Genomic DNA, 17,799 nt, shown 5'->3' with positions numbered 1-17,799 from the left:
GCCCTCCATTCACCACGACATTTCTGCAGCTACCAATCTGCTCAACCACACCAAAAGTGCTGACTATTCCAGGATCATCCTGAAATGCAAAGATAGACCATAGCTTCTTTTCTCTACTGCAAACTGTCTTCTTAAACCCCTCTTCCCTGCTTCCTTCACCCTCACCTCCAACAAGTGTGAGGAGCTCATGGACTTCTTTGTCACTAAGATTGAGACCATCCGTTCAGATGTCTCTGCCGCTTCCTTCCCTTCCCCTAACCCTTCGGGCCAAACTTCCTCTAAGGTTCCCCGTCCCCACCTTGCCCTTGCATCTTTCTCTAGTTTCTCTCCTATCTCTCCTCATGCCCTCTCCGAGTTCATCTTGTCCAGGAGACCCACCTCCTGCTCCCTCGACCCTATTCCCACTAAACTGCAGACCACCCAAATTCCTTTTCTGGCTCCCATGTTAGCTGATGTTGTTAATGGTTATCTCTCCTCAGGTACTGTCCCACTCCTCTTCAAATCTGCCGTCAACACCCTTCTCCTCAAAAAACCCTTGATGCCTCTCTCTGTCCACCTTGCAAACTACCGCCCATCTCTAACCCCCCTTTCCTCTCCAAAGTCCTTGAACATGTCGCCGCTTTTGGTCATCGGAGGCGGCGGTGGGACATAAAGGTGAGCGCGGAGAAAAAGCACGGACCTAATCGGAGGTGGCAGCGGGACATAAAGGAGAGCGCGGGGGAACAGAGCAGACCTAATCGGAGTCGGCGGCGGCAGAACCTTCCACGATTTCCAAAAAGAATCAAGGTGTGACGTCACAGGACAGCAGGTGGTTGGTGAGTGTTAAGGTTTTTTTCGCCCTCAACAAAGACAGTGGTTTAAACTAGGAGTGGGAAACTATAACATACTGCATTAAATTTATAGCTTAACCAGTTAAACTAATTAAATAATCATTGATTAAAGACTTTAACTAATTAAAAAACATAAAACAAGGCTAGACTAAGATAATGGCAGGGCCGGTTGTGTGTCTGGACTGCAGTATGTGGGAGTTTGTGGACAATGTGACTGTCCCGAGCGAACACATCTGCAGTAGATGTCTCCATCTCGAATCTCTCTGGCTCAGAGTCATTGAGCTGCAGTGCGAGTTCGAGACACTCCAACACATAAGGGAGGGGGAGGAATTTCTGGGCACTTTTATCCAGAATAGTCACACCTCAGAGGAAAGCACAGGATCAGGAATGGGAGGGTGTAACTGTTAGGGAAACAGGTAGCAGAGATTTAGGAGAGCTTGAGAAAGAGGTCCTGCAGACACTGGTCCTGTCCAACAGGTATGATGTACTCGCTACTTGTGAGGACAAGGAGAAAGTCTGCAGGGAGGATAGCCACAAGGCAGACCATGGCACCGTGGCTCAGAAGGCTGTCCAAGGTGGGCGGGGGGGGGAAACCAAATTTGAAATGTGCCACTGATAAGGGACTCTATAATTATGGGGATAGATAGCGTCCTCTGCAGCCAAGAACGAGAATCCCGAAGGGCGTGTTGCCTACCCGTTGCCAGGGTAAGTAATATCTCACGGCGGCTGGAGGGGAACTTGGAAAGGGAGGGTGGAACTCCAGTTGTAGTGGTCCACGTTGGAACAAACGACATAGGTAGGAACAGGGAGGTCCAGCTGAAAGAGTATCAGGAGTTAGGATCTAAATTAAAAAGCAGGACCTTGAGGGTAATAATCTCTGGGTTATTGCCCGAGCCACGTGCAAATTGGCATAGATGCAGACAGATCAGGAGAATTAATATGTGGCTAAAGGGCTGGTGTAGGAAAGAGGGGTTCCTTTTCATGGGACACTGGCACCAGTTCTGGTACAGGAAGGAGCTGTACCGATGGGATGGGCTGGGCTCCACTTGAACCGGGATGAGATCCGTGTCCCAGCGGAAAGGGTAAATAGGGAAGGTGCAAATACTTTAAACTAGTAAGATGGGGGTAGGGATCTACAAGAAATGTAACCAACCTAAATATAAATAAAACAGGAAGAGAGCATACAAAAGAATAAAGTAAGGGAGGACATTCATGGCAAGGGACTAAATAGAGTTATAGAACAGAAGTCTAAAAAGATGGTTAAACATGAATTGATAGGAAATCCTATTAAAAATGAGTTAAATTGTCTGTACAGCAATGCACAGTGTCCGTAATAAAACAGGGGAGCTGGAGGCAATCATGCATTGAGAGGAACCAGACATAGTAGGGATTACTGAGACATGGCTACAGAAAAATCAGGACTGGGAATTAAACATTGCAGGGTGTAACATATTTAAAAAAGATGAGGAGGGAAAAAGGGGAGGTGAGTAGCTGTACAGACCACCTAATGATGGAAGGGAGGCGGATAAGAAATATGCAGACAATTTAGGGAAATGAGTAAAAAACATAGAATAATAAATCATGGAGGATTTCAGCTACCCCAATATTAATTGGACAGAAGAGGTAGGTAAAGGGAATAAGGGAATGGAGTTCCTACAATGTGTACAGGACTCCCTTCTAACCCAACATGTAAAAAAACCCAACAAGGAAGGATTCACTATTGGATCCAGTAATGGGGAAAGCGCCAGAGCAGGTAAAAGAAGCAAAGGTAGGGGAACATATAGGCAATAGTGACCCTAATATAAGATGCTTTAAGATGATAATTGAGAAGAACATAAGTAGGACGAAAACCAGGTTAATAGATTAGAGAAAAGTCGATTTTGAGGGGCTGAGAATAGAACGTGGGGGAAAAAATGGGCAACAATATTGGCAAACAATAATGTAGAACAGCAATGGGAAACATTTAAAACGGTGTTCAACAGAGGGCAGGAACAATATATTTCGCTAAATGGAAAGGACAAACTAAACAATAATGAGACTCCATGGATGAATAAAGCTATAAGGGAACAACTGAGGGTAAGGCATACATTAAGTACATAGACAGCAGGGGAGTGCATGATAAGAAAGAATACGAAAAGATTAGGAGACAAGTCAAAAAAAAAAATTAGGAAGGCAAAGAGGAACTATGAAATTAAATTTAGCAAGGAACATAAAACAAAATTATAAAATATTTCATAGGCACATCAATAAAAAAAAGGTTGGGATGGGAATAGGGCTATTAAGGGATAGACAGAATAATACCACAGGTAACGACAGAGAGATGGCAGAAATATTAAATAATTATTTTGCTTCAGTATTTACCAGGGAGATAGAACAGGTGCACATGACATTCGATAATGAGATAAGTGCATTTAAAATAAAAAAGGGGACATATTAAATAAACGAATCAAACTCTAAGAGGATAAAACCCCTGGTTCATAGAAACATAGAAGATAGGAGCAGGAGTAGGCCATTCGGCCCCTCGAGCCTGCTCCGCCATTCAATAAGATCATGGCTGATCATCCAAATTCAGTACCCTGTTCCTGCCTTCTCTCCATATCCCTTGATCCCTTTAGCCTTAAGAAATATATCCAACTCCTTCTTGAATATATTTAATGAATTGGCCTCTACTGCCTTCTTTGGCAGAGAATTCCACAGGTTCACCACTCTCTGGGTGAAGAAATTCCTCCTCATCTCTGTCCTAAATGGCTTACCCCTTATCCTTAGACTGTGACCCCTGGTTCTGGACTCCCAGACCATCGGGAACATCCTTCCAGCATCTAGTCTGTCTAGTCCTGTCAGAATTTTATAAGTTTCGATGAGATCCCTCTCATTTTCTAAACTCCAGCGAGTACAAGCCCAATCTCTCCTCATACGTCATTCCTGCCATCCCAGGTATCAGCCTGGTGAATCTTCGCTGAACTCCTTCCATGGCAAGAACATCCTTCCTCAGATAAGGCGACCAAAACTGCATACAATACTCAAGGTGTGATCCCACCAAGGCCCTGTACAACTGCAGCAAGACATCCTTGTTCCTGTACTCAAACCCTCTCGCTACGAAGGCCAACATACCATTTGCCTTCTTAACCGCCTGCTGCACCTGCATGCTTACTTTCAGCGACTGGTGCACAAGGACGCCCAGGTCTCGTTGCACTTCCCCTTCTCCCAATCTATTGCCATTCAGATAATAATCTGCCTTCCTGTTTTTGACAACAAAGTGGATAACCTCGCATTTATCCACGTTATATTGCATCTGCCATGCTTCTGCCCAATCACCCAACCTGTCCAAATCATACTGGGGTTTCTCGGCATCCTCCTCACAGCACACACGCCCACCCAGCTTTGTGTCGTCTGCAAAATTGGAGATATTACATCTAGTTCCCTCGTCCAGATCATTAATATATATTGTGAATAGCTGGGGTCCAAGGACCGATCCCTGCGGTACCGCACTAGTCACTGCCTGCCACTCGGAAAAAGAGCAGTTTATTCCAACTCTTTGCTTTCTGTCTGCCAACCAGTTCTCTATCCAAGTCAATAACTTGCCCCCAATCCCATGTGCCTTAATTTTACACGCAAATCTCTTATGCGGGACCTTATCGAAAGCCTTTTGAAAATCCAAATACACCACATCCACTGGTTCTCCCTTATCTATTTTACCAGTTACACCCTCAAAAAATTCCAGATGATTAGTCAAGCACGATTTACCTTTTGTAAATCCACGTTGACTTTGTCTGATCCGGTCACTTTTTTCCAAGTGCTCTGCTATTACATCCTTTATAATGGACTCTAGCATTTTCCCCACTACCGATGTCCGGCTTACCGGTCTGTAATTCTCCGTTTTCTCTCTACCACCCTTTTTGAACAGTGGGGTAACATTAGCTACCCGCCAATCCATGGGTACTGTTCCAGAGTCTATCGAATTTTGGAAGATGACCAGCAATACATCTACTATTTCTAGGGCCACTTCCTTAAGTACCCTAGGATGTAGATTATCAGGCCCTGGGGATTTATCGGCACTCAATCCCATCAATTTCCCTAACACCATTTCTATCAGTTCCTCCCTTTCATTAGACCTTATGTTCCCCAACATCTTTGGGAGGTTATTTGTGTCCTCCTTTGTGAAGACAGAACCAAAGTATGTATTTAATTGGTCTGTCATTTCTTTGTTCCCCATTATAAATTCCCCTGATTCTGACTGCAAGGGACCTACGTTTGACTTCACCAATCTTTTTCTCTTCACATATCTATAAAAGCTTTTACAGTCAGTTTTTATGCTCCCTGCAAGTTTACTCTCATACTCTATTTTCCCCCTCTTAATTAATCCCTTTGTCCTCCTTTGTTGGATTCTAAACTGCTCCCAATCCTCAGATTTACTGCTTTTTCTGGCCAATTTATAGGTCCTCTCCTTGGATCTTATGCTATCCCTAATTTCCCTTGTTAGCCACGGTTCGGATGGATTGTATCCACGCATTTTAAAGGAATCTAGGGAAGAGATCATTGAAATTCTCTGCCCCAGAGGGCTGTGAATGCTGAGTCTTTGAGTGTATTCAAGGCTGAGATAGATAGATTTTTGGACTCTTGGGGAATCAAGTGATATGGAGATCGGGCGGGATAGTGGAGTTGAGGTCGATGATCAGCCTTCATCTTACAGAATGGCGGAGCAGGCTCGAGGGGCCGTATGGCCTACTCCTGCTCTTACTTCTTATGTGCTTATAGCAGAGGCATTACTACACATATTTAATCATTTGTTAGAAAAGGGTATAGTGCCAGAGGACTGGCAGATAGCTAACATAATAATACCAATATTTAAGAAGGGGGATAGAACATGTCCAGGGAATTATAGGCAGTCAGCTTAACATCGGCGGTAGGAAAAATAATGGAATCCCTACTAAAGGAGAAAATATAACGGCCCAGAAATTCGGGTCTCCACGGGTGAGTACGCATGGGGTACTCACCCGTAAGCCCAATGGAAGTGCTGGTTTCGTGCATGCGCGGGAAACCGGAACTTCCGTTCCCGTAAAGGAAAGGGTTCAGAGGTCGAACGCGTACGCCAGAGAGGCAGTGCGTGCGCATGGAACTTACTTTTTTTTGCAGGTTTCTCCGGGAGGGTAAGTCTCCAGGAGCTACACATGTAAAAAATAGGCGCAAGGCCTGCTTTTAACAAGGTAAGTGGTGAATTAATTAAAATTAAAACAGTTTTTCCACAGGTTTATTATTTTTAAAAACTTTAAAGAAAGGTAAGTTTATTTTTAGCCCCGTTAGAAAATGTAATTAATTTTTTCAAAAATTTAAATTATTGTTTAAAATAGTTATTTTATGTAATTTATAGTTATTTTAAAAATGTGATTAAAAAAAAAATTATTTGAGGTTTTAGTGATTTTTGGGGCTTATAGTATTTATAGGTTTGACAGCTCTTCCTGTCAAACTTATGAATGAAGCATTCCGCCGCCACCATTGGCTCTCTATGTATGTCCCACGTGATCCCAGGGGACGCTTTAAGCTAACTGCGCCCCTGGGATGTGCAAGCACTGCGCGCCAGCAGTCGGAGGAGGCCCAGGATCCGAATTCCACACGGGCCCACAGCTCAACGGCCGGCGTGCAGGTAAGTGCAGGTCGGGGGCTTGCACCCGCGGGAAGCCCCCGACCCGAATTTCTGGGCTAATATCTAGAAACCAAAAATATAATAATGAATAGTCAGCATGGATTTCAAAAGGAAAAGTCTTGCTTGACCAACCTTATTGAATTTTTTGAAGAGGTAACAGAGAGAGCAGACAATGGTAATGCAGTAGATGTAATTTATCTGGATTTTCAAAAGGCCTTCGAGGCTTCAGGACAGAAAGCAGAGAGTAGGAGTAAATGGTAGCTATTCACAGTGGCAGAAGGTGGGTGGTGGTGTTCCACAAGGATCAGTGCTGGGACCACTGCTGTTTACAATTTACATTCACGATTTAGACTTCGGAATCAAAAACATGATTTCTAAATTTGCGGATGACACCAAATTGGGGGATGGGGGGGATAGTCAATACTGAGGAGGACTGCAACAAGTTACAGGAGGACATTAATAAACTTGCATAATGGGCATATAATTGGCAAATGAACTTCAAGACAGATAAATATGAGGTATTACATTTTGGTAGGAAGAATAGGGAGGTCATGAGTCTAGGTGGGGTAGAGGAACAAATACACAAATCACAACGTTGCGATACAAGTTAGCAAGGCCATAAAAAAAGCAAACCAAGCACTAGGGTTTATTTCTAGAGGTATAGATTTGAAAAGTAGGGAAGTTATGCTAAACCTGTATCAAACCTTGGTTAGATCCCGAGTACTGCGTACAGTTCTGGTCGCCATATTATAAAAAGGATATAGAGGCACTGGAGAGGGTGCAAAGAAGATAAGGATGATATCAGAAATGCGAGAGTATACATATCAGGAAAGGATAATCAGGCTGGGTCTCTTTTCTCTTGAAAAAAGGCTGAGAGGTGACCTAATAGATGTCTTTAAAATTATGAAAAACTTTGATAGCGTGGATAGAGAGAGAACGTGGGAAAGAGCATAACTAGAGGCCGTCAATATAAGATAGTCACCAAGAAATCCAATAGGGAATTCAGAAGAAACTTCTTTACCCAAAGAGTGGTGAGAATGTGGAACTCGCTACCACAGGGAATGGTTGAAGCGAATAGTATTTAAGGGGAGGCTAGACAAACATATGAGGCAGAAGGGAATAGAGGGCTATGCTGATAGATTTAGATGAGGAAAGACGAGAGGAGGCTCGTGTGGAGCATAAACGCCGGCATGGACTGGTTGGGCCGAATAGCCTGTTTCTGTGCCGTATATCTTCCCTAGTATCTCGTTATGTGGTTCGGTGTCAAATTTTGTTTGATAACGCTCCCGTGTAAAAGCCTTGGGGGCGTTTTACTACGTTAAAGGTGCTATATAAATGCAAGTTATATAAATGCAATGTTGTAAAAATAATGGAGGATATAAATCGTGAGGCTGCTTTAAACTTATATAAATATACAAAAAGAAAAAGGAGTGGGTTTGTATTATACAGTGACTGTTCAATGAGAATTATTGAAGAAAACTAAAGGGAGGAGCCTGTAGTGTCCGAGTATAAATAATACACGGACTGCAGGAGAACAATAATAACAGGTATTTACTGAACAGAGGGTAAGTTAAAACTGAAAGTACAGAAGCCTGCTATGGCTTTATATACAGGTGTGGTCACTGCCGGTACTACAGCATAAAGTCAGTTCTCTCTTAAAGGTACATACACAACAATTCCTCCCCTGCGGGTTAGGTTGATTGGCCATGATAAAAATTGACCCTTAGTGTTAGGGGGGATTAAATACGTGGGGTTGCGGGGATAGGGCTTGGGTGGGATGGCTGTCGGTGTAGGGACCGGGTGCTAGGGTTTGGATGATCAGCCATGATCTCGTTGAATGGCGGAGCAGGCTCGAAGGGCCGAATGGCCTACTCCTGCTCCTATCTTCTATGTTTCTATGTTTAGATAAACAGTACATAACATTCATTTAACAACTAAATAATAACTAATTACAATTACAATTTTCTCTGTACTATATACATCAACTGAAATAATCATTTATAAGTTCAGTCTTTGAGGAGGCTTCCTGATCCTGACTGGATAGCGCCTTTCTCGAGTAGCCTGTTCTTGCGGCGGAGTTGATTCTGGCTCATTGTCATTGGTTGGTTCGTCAGCTTCCAATACCACTGCTTCTGAGGTAGACACAATCTGTACTTTGGGTTGATTGCCAGGTGCACCTGCTCGTGGTATGGGTTTGGCTTGTTCCTGTGACTCTAGAATCTGGTCAGCATGGCGTCTCACGATGCTATCTCCAACGTCCACTGTGTACATTAGTGGTCCCTGCTGTGTGCGTATCGTTCCTGGCTGCCATTTTTCTGTTCGGTAGTCACGGGCCAAGACTGGTTGCCCTATCTTGAAGCTCCTGGTTGGCTTCTCATTTATATGCTGGAATTGCTTATCCTCAACATCTCGTCTTATGTTTGGTTTGAGCAAATCCAGGCGACATCTTAGCCTTCGGTTGAAGAACATTACGGCTGGAGCTTGGTTGGTGACTGCATGTGTCGCATTCCGGTAAGCAAACAAGAAATTATCCACCTTGTGTTGTAGTGGTATGTCGTCATTATGCATTGCCTTTATGGCCTTTTTAAAGGTCTGAACAAACCTCTCAGCCAATCCATTTGTGGCTGGATGATATGGGGCAGATGTGTAATGTTTCATCCCATTATTCCTCAGAAACCTCCGGAAATCCTCGGACACAAACTGTGGCCCATTGTCGGAGCAAATCTGTTCTGGCAAGCCATTCCTGGCGAAGATGGTCCGCAGGACTGCAATAGTCTTCTCCGTGGTGGTGGAGGACATCTTGATGACCTCTGGCCATTTCGAATGGGCGTCCACAGCGATTAGGAACATTGAGTCCATAAATGGACCAGCAAAATCAATGTGTACCCGTTGCCATGGAGATGAGGGCCACTCCCATGGATGTAGCAGGGCCTGTGGTGGAGCGTTTTGGACCTTCTGGCATCCTGTGCATCTCTTGGCCATATCCTCGATTTCTTTATCGATTCCCAGCCACCACACAAACGCCCTGGCTAGGCTCTTCATTTTTACCCCTCCCAGATGACCCTCATGAAGCTCATTGAGCACTCTCTCTCTCAACTTGGGTGGAATTACCACTCGGGATCCACACATCAAGGTCCCCCGGCACACTGACAGCTGTTCTCTCCTTGGCGAGAATGCTGGCAACAGTGAGTCGCCATGTGCTGGCCATCCCTTCACCGTCAAATCATAGACCCGAGAGAGTGTCGGGTCATTTCGGGTTTCCTTCTCTATACTTGAGTTTGTAACAGGAGACATTCGACTATGGTCGCATGGAATATCTCAACAGGGTCCACTGCAGGTGCTTCCTCTACCGTAGGCAACGGTAGGTACGACAGCCCATCAGTGTTTCCATGCTGTTTCGTACCCTTGTACTCTATGTCGTACTGATGTGCCCCCAGAAAAAGTGACCATCTTTGCAGCCGTTGCGCCGTCATCACCGGAACGCCCTTCTTTGGGTTAAAAATGGAGACCAGGGGCTGATGATCAGTCAGTAGGGTGAATTTCTGCCCATGCAGATAGTGATTGAACTTCTTCACCCCCCACACCAGGCTGAGGGCCTCCCTGTCAATCTGGGCGTAGTTATGCTCGGCTGAGGTTAACGAGTGCGACGCAAAGGCTATTGGCCTCTCTGAACCGTCAAGGAATTTGTGTGACAGCACCGCTCCGATGCCATAGGGAGACGCATCACATGCTAACCGAATCGGTAGTGTTGGATTGTAGTGGGCCAATACTTCTGTTCAAGTGATTAGGCATTTACATTTCTGAAAGGCACGCTTACACTCATCACTCCATTTCCATGTTACTCCAGTTTGCAGTAGGGCGTTCAGTGGGTGCAGGATTGTAGATAAATTCGGCAAGAACTTATGTAGTAGTTCACCAACCCGAGGAACGACCTCAGTTGCGACACATTTTCCGGTGCTGGAGCCTTGACTACAGCCTCAATCTTGTCCGGCGACTTATGCAACCTTTCCTCATCAATCATGTGGCCACAATACGAGATTTGTCTCCTGAAGAACTCGCATTTGGGGCGGTTGGCTCGTAGCCCATATTCCTGTAATCTCGTGAGCACCTGCTCCAGGTTGGCAAGGTGTTCACTGTCATTTTCGCTCGTAACCAGGATGTCGTCCAAATAACACTGGGTCCCCGGGATCCCTTGCAGGACTTGTTCCATCGCCCTCTGCCAAATAGCCGGGGCTGATGCTACCCCGAATACCAGTCGATTGTACTGGTAAAGGCCTTTGTGAGTGTTTATCGTGAGGTATTTCCTAGACGCTTCTTCCACCTCCATTTGTAGATACGCTTGGGCCAGATCAATCTTTGTAAAGCGTTTCCCTCCAGATAGTGAGGCGAAAATATCTTCTATCCGTGGAAGTGGATATTGTACTGTGTGCAGGACTGGGTTCACAGTTACCTTGAAGTCCCCACAGATGCGAACCTTCTTCGGTTCCCCAGGTGTGCTGCTCAATGATTTCTTCATTACAGGAACGATGGGTGTGGCCCACTCGCTCCAGTCCACCTTGGACAGCACACCCGAACGCTCCAGACTCTCCAGCTCTGCTTCAACAGCTGGGCGGATCGCGCAAGGTACCGGTCTGGCCTTAAAAAATTTTGGGTTTGCACTATCTTCGATTTTTATCATTGCCGTTACTCCTTTTAGAGTCCCAAGTCCTTGTTGGAACACCTCTTTTGCGTCAGTTAGAATCTTTGACAGTCGTCCAGGTGTGACGTCATCATCCTTTTTATCAGTCACAGCTAGCGCCTGAATGGAATGCCAATCCAATTGTATTTTTCGGATCCATTCACGTCCCAATAATGGTGGTCCTCCATCTGGTAGTATATATAGATACAGTTTCTGTGTTTCCTTGCGGTTGTATTCAACTGGCACCCTTATTTTTCCTCTGGGGTAGACTTTTTGCCCCGTGTATGTCTTCAATACAATGGACGTGTCCTTCAAGGGTATGTGTGAGAATAGCCGCTCATAGTCTCGTCGATTCATGACAGTTAGGGCTGATCCTGTGTCCAATTCCATCTTTACTGGGGACCCTGCTATCATGAGGGTGGCCCAAATGGTTTGGTGATCCTCCTTTGCGATCACGTTGTGTAACTTTAGACAACTTAGTCTCCTGCTCCCGGAGTCCTTATCACTCTCCTGATCTTCCGAACTACTGTCTGTCAATTTCTTTACTTTCTTGTACTTTTCCTTAGTAGTTCTTGTAGTGTTGGTTTTCTTTCCTGACCTGCAGACTCTTGCTATGTGTCCCATTTTCCCGCATTGCCTGCATACTTTGTCCTTAAACCAGCAGTCCTTCTGATCATGGGTTGTTCTGCCGCAGCGATAGCACTTTTCTGCTCCATACGCCATTTCGTTAGCGCTTTATTCCTGTGGTTTCTGTTGTATTTCCGCAGCCCCCCGTGCTGCTGCTTCGTAGGATACTGCCACGCTGAAAGCCTGTTCTAGCGTCAGGTCCTTTTCCGAAAGTAGTCGTTTCTGGGTTCCTTCACTCTGGAGCCCGCAGACAAACTTACCCCGTAAGGTGTCTGCCAGTCCTGCTCCGAACTGGCAGTGCTTCGATAACTTGCGTAGTTCCGTAAGATAGTCAGCATTGCTCTCATCTTTGTGCTGGTTTCTTTTATGGAACTTGAATCTTTCTGCTATCAGCAGCGGTGTAGCGTTTAGGTGTTCCTGTAAGATATTAACAATCTCCTCAAAACTTTTCTCCATTGGTTTAGCTGGGGTAATTAAATTCCGCAATAGGCCGTATTCTCGCGCCCATCAAATTTAATAATACCGACGCCTTCTTTCCATCGGCCACCTCATTTGCCTTGCAGTACACTTCAATTCTTTCCACATACGTGGTCCAGTCTTCTACCTCGTTGTCGAAAGCAGTGATACTGCCACTTTTCGGCATCTTGGGTGATTTAAAATGGTGCCTCCCGCACTTTTTCTTCTTCACCAATGGATTAAAATGGCGCCTCCCGCGCTTTTCCTTCTTCCACAATGGAATAAAATGGCGCCTCCCGCGCTTTTCCTTCTTCCCCTTGCTGCCACGCTGCTCCTAGCGTTCTGCAGGGTAATGGCGGCGACCCGCGGCTTCGGCGCGTCTCACTTTTCCTTCCCCTTGTTTTATTTCCGCTACGCTGCCCGGTTCTTGAGCACCGACCGCGCCCTGTGCGCTCCACCCTCTCTCTCTCTCTTTTCCTCCCGACGACGCTGCACGGCCCCTTTGCAGAGCCGCTCGATCGAGCCCGCCGCAGTCCAGAAGGGTCAGCGCACTACCTGCTACCAGCACGACTTGCTGGAACACCTCGACTGGGGAGCCAAGCCCAGCTCTCCACAGCCTCCCCTGCAATTCTCCGAACTCCGATGGATTCCTGGGCGGTTGCCCGCGGTCGACGCCCGTTGCTCTGACTTCGACCTCCAAGAAGCTTCTCTTCAGGGAAAGATCCCCGTGAGGTGATGCAGTACTGCAGGTGAGTTCGAACCTGCTCGTCGCCAGTGTAGTGTCCGAGTATAAATAATACACGGACTGCAGGAGAACAATAGTAACAGGTATTTACTGAACAGAGGGTAAGTTAAAACTGAAAGTACAGAAGCCTGCTATGGCTTTATATACAGGTGTGGTCACTGCCAGTACGACAGCATAAAGTCAGTTCTCTCTTAAAGGTACATACACAACAGAGCCCATGGAGGGAAATATGCACAACATGGGAAGATCGTTTAATGTAAGACAACTTCAAGGACAGATGTCTATGTTTGAGAGCGCACTTGGCCTATATTCTGAAGTATGTGGAGGATTACCAATGAAGCAATCCCACCCCAATAAAAATAGAAACTGTTGAAAATGCACAGCTGATTGATCAGCAACTGAAAGAGAATGATTAGTTCCACCTGAAACAGTAACGTTTCATCAGAGTTAAAACTTCTCTGCTCTGGTGAACAGTCACACCCTAACTGCACAAGGCTGAATTTCCATTCTCATTCTGGAGCACCAGCATAACAGCTTCCAATATTGTACTTACAAGCAGCTTGTGTTTGTAGATATATTTACTCCTCCCATTAGAATCTTTGATTTCTTTGCTGAAGACAAGTGACATTTCAAACAGGAAGAGGTGTCTCTCTCGGCCTTTGCGGATCAAAGATTTAGGATCCCACACTTGGAAGGATTCTTGGAGAATTAGCTCTCCTTGGGATTCCAGATTCTCATCAAAGCCTGATGACAACAACAAATCTTTCATAGGATTGGATCTTAAAGAAAAAATAAGTCATTCCTATCACATTCTGATTTTTCTGAAAAAGGCCTTTGTGCAAATATTCTGATCAAATAAGAAGGTATTGCTTCAGTTCCTCATGAATGTGCCTTTACATTAAACACAATGAACATGTTACACACAGCGTACTTATTCTCACATTTTCCTCTAAATTCCTCTAAACGGCATGGAAGTTTGTATTATTGCAGAACAGTTACATTTCAAGGAGGAATTTTGCTATGACTTTACATGGCCAATAACTTCAAGTAGATACTATGTAAAATCTGAATAAATAAGGCAACTTTGAAGAATTTCACACAATTCTATTTTTACTTTGAGGTATTAACCAAATATAGGCACCTGAACATGAAATGAAAAATACAAAATCACTTTTGGCCAATTTCAGCAGAATTTTGAACCTGTGTTCAGCTGTATACGAAAGACGCACCTTCTAGCATGCTGAGATGCATGGCATCATTGGCTCGCTTTGGCACGCTCAGCATCACTTCCAGGCCATCTTTAATTTCTCCCTTTCCTTCTTCACAACATGTCAACAGTTCCTACAAGTTAAAAAAACCATATAGAAATCAGCTTTATTGCTATTTAGAAACCTTCATAAAAGTAGAGACACAGAAATTCTAAAAGATCTAGTTCCACTCAATTGATTTGACACTTTTTTTTGATTTATTAAAAGTCCAGGCATCAATACAAAATACACTAAAAGTAACATGCAGATCTGATGATATAGCATATTTAGTTCTGGAGTACATTCTAATACAAGCAGAGCTGCCCATTTGTAATGATAATGCAGATCCATCACTCATAAGCAATTAGAAATGTTACATTTTAAGTTCTGCAACACTACTGGTTAGTCCTGACTTAAAACATTTCCAAAGGTTACTTCCTCCTACCTTTAAAAGTAGCTGATATTTAGTTATTCGCTGTACAGGTTTGATAAGATAGGAAGAAATTGAGTTGGCCAGTCCATGACGATGTTGTATTTCCTATTTTTTAAAAAGACAAGTATTTTTAGATTGCAATAATCATACAGGAGTTAATACTGTAAATATAGAAGAAAAATGCAATAATTCACAGTATAAGTCAATTTTTTACATAGAAACAGTCCTCATCCCCTCCAAATGCTTGATAGCTGAAAATCTGTATCGAGAAAACCTGCATTTCTGTTGGCACATCTTCAAGAAACATTGGGGTTTAAATTCAACATCGTTGCTCCCGTTATCCAGGCGTATAATGGGTGCAATGATAACCAATATTAGCAGGGTAGAGCCTGCGCCTGATCTGCATGGGCATTTGGGGCACTAATAAATGAGTCAGGGACTTTTTTTTCAGGCAGCCCTGGTCTTTCCATTCTGGTGTGCTGTTGCTACGCAAACGCTGGAATCACACCTAATTTCGGTCACCAAATTCTACCCGATTATTTTTTCGTTGATTTCTGATAAGCTTAGCACTGATGCGTTTTTCATTTTTAAACACTTTAGTCCATGTTATTACTACAGAGAGGACGGGGGGTCTAGACCATACCGAAACCCATGGATCAAAGTTTTCTCTAGCATACTGAGTTTCTACACTGAAATTTCAATCTCAAAGTCTGTGACAGCCCCCCGCCCCCGCCAACCATGGTACTGAGTTTTCAATCCCAGTGAAGCCACTTTGGGAAAGTGACAACTGGAGGCCAAGTCTTTCCCCACAAGAGGAGAAAATTAATGGGACCGTTTTCACCTGTACGCAGTATTATTAGACCAGAGAGCAGGTTGCCTGCCTGTCTGGAACATTGGAACAGGAGCAGGCCATTCAGCCCCTCGAGCCTGTTCCCCCATTCAATTAGATCATGGCTGTTCTGTATCTTAACTGCATCTACACGCCTTGGTTGCGTAACTCTGCATGCCCTGCCTAACAAAAATCTATCAATCTTAGTTTTGAAATTTTACTGAAAGGAAGTTACATTATTTTTTTTTACTAAGAATGACCATCATACTAAGAAAGAACAGGAAGGGTTAAAAACCACCAAACCCATGAATGGTACTGACATCGAAGTATGCTCCTGCATGCTCCAGTATGAGCTGGGTGGAGTCTGGCTTGTTCCTACAGTATGTTACGTACATCTGGAACTTGTCAGCCTGTTTCGGGGAAAAAAAAGACAGTCACAAACCACATTCTTATTGCCTCATTAGTCAAATTCTGAAGGAATGTGAACATCTGCAACATCAGTTTAAGTGGGAAAAATAAAATTAAACAAAAATCATTTGTTAATAACTGTCTTGAGACAACAAAAATGCAGAAAAAGCCTAGCATTTCAGTCAAAAAAATAATGATTTTTAAATGCGGCATAATGGTGAGATAAGTGTATGGAGACAGGCAGCTATGATGTACACCTTCATACCGGTCACCTTTTACATAAGAGATCAAGTAGCATCCCTTCGCTTGGATAAGGACGGAAGAAGGAGAATCTCAGGATTTTTTCAAAAGCAACTTGTGCATTGTATTTTACAATGCCCTGCCTTGCATTTTGGCAAGTCTTTTTTATGCAGAAGATATATATAAGAGCCAGTGTTAGCAACTAACTTGCAGGACCAGTTTCAGGACCACATAAACATCGCAGCAGAATACGCCAGGTGCCAGCCGTGGCTAAGTGGTAGCACTCTCGCCTCTGAGGCAGAAGGTTGAGAGTTCAAGTCCCACTCCAGAGACATCAGCACAAAATCTAGCACACACACTCCCTGCTGAGGGAGTGCTACACTGTCGGAGGTGTCGTCTTTCAGATAAGACGTTAAGCTGAGTTCCAGTCTACCCTCGCAGGTGGATGTAAAAGTGCCCTTTACACTATTTTGAAGAAGAGCAGGGGAGTTCTCTCTGGTGTAACAACAGAAAATGCTGGAAAAACTCAGCAGGCCAGGCAACATCCGTGGAGAGAGAAATAAAGTCAACGTTTCAGGTCGAAACCCTTCGTTCTCTCTGGTGTCCTGGCTAATATTTATCTCTCAGCCAACATCATCAAAAAAATCATCTTGTTATTATCACTTTGCCATTTTGAGACCTTGACTGTTAATCAAATCAAATCAAATCAACTTTTATTGTCATTGTTAGTGCACAAGTGCAGTACAACGAAATGTAGGCTTGCGGCTCCCGAGAGTGTACATTTAGATTAAGACATTTAAACATTCAACATACATTTGGCTTGTAATACATTAACATAAACATAACCATAATAAAGTGCATTGGCAGATGTGCAGGCTTTAGAGTTTATTTGTGGAGTTCAGTAGGATGACAGCCCTGGGAAAGAAGCTGTTCCTAAATCTGGTCGTACGGGTGCGAATGCATCTGTAGCGTCTCCCAGATGGCAGGAGGCCGAACAGACTGTGGCTGGGGTGGGTAGGGTCTTTGATGATGGACCGTGACCTCCGTAAACAGCGTTTCTGGTATATGTGCTCTATGGTCGGTAGCCGGGTGCCGGTAATGCGTTGGGCAGTTTTGACTACCCGCTGCAGGGCTTTCCGGTCATAGTAGCTACAGCTGCCTGCCATACCATAAATGCTTTGGTACATCCTGATGTTGCGAAAGACGCTATATAAACGCAAGTCTCTTTTTCAGTAATCACAACATTATACTGGTCATCCAAGACAGGAATTGCAAATTTTTATGCAAAATCCATGAATCAAGGGTGTTTGGTGTGGTGGTGGGGGGGCGGGGGAGAGGCGGGACAGAGACTATTCGAGAATTTCTATGTTTAAGAAGAAAACCCAGTGGCACATCGGATTGAAGCTCAACAATGGGCAGCACGGTGGCATAGTGGTTAGCACTGTTGCCTCACAACACCAGAGACCCGGGTTCGAATCCGGCCTCGGGTGACTGTCTGTGTGGAGTTTGCACATTCTCCCCGTGTTTGCGTGGGTTTCCTCCGGGTGCTCCGGTTTCCTCCCACAGTCCAAAGATATGCGGGTTAGGTTGATTGGCTATGATAAATTGACCCTTAGTGTTAGGGGGATTAAATACGTGGTGTTACGGGGATAGGGTGAGATATGT

The 17,799-nt window shown here is 44.5% G+C and overlaps 1 protein-coding gene across 5 annotated transcripts in view; it reads right to left on the bottom strand.

Annotated features, from left to right (window-relative positions):
• The window catches only part of LOC147117613 (triple functional domain protein), an 862,300-nt gene that overhangs the window by 329,821 nt on the left and 514,680 nt on the right, over positions 1-17,799 (bottom strand). For all 5 annotated transcript variants that reach the window (XM_085988742.1, XM_085988743.1, XM_085988739.1 and 2 more), the window contains 4 exons: positions 15,807-15,896; positions 14,670-14,762; positions 14,207-14,318; positions 13,531-13,721 (listed from right to left, as the gene is read on the bottom strand). In XM_085988742.1, the coding sequence (XP_085844868.1) occupies positions 13,531-13,721; positions 14,207-14,318; positions 14,670-14,762; positions 15,807-15,896 (486 nt within the window). The remainder of the gene's footprint in view (positions 1-13,530; positions 13,722-14,206; positions 14,319-14,669; positions 14,763-15,806; positions 15,897-17,799) is intronic.

The sequence above is a fragment of the Somniosus microcephalus genome, chromosome 5, assembly GCF_052327205.1.
Source record: "Somniosus microcephalus isolate GS21.2 chromosome 5, FLI_Smic_1.0, whole genome shotgun sequence".
Lineage (NCBI taxonomy): Eukaryota > Metazoa > Chordata > Chondrichthyes > Squaliformes > Somniosidae > Somniosus > Somniosus microcephalus.
This window is presented reverse-complemented; position numbering and strand designations above follow the sequence as displayed.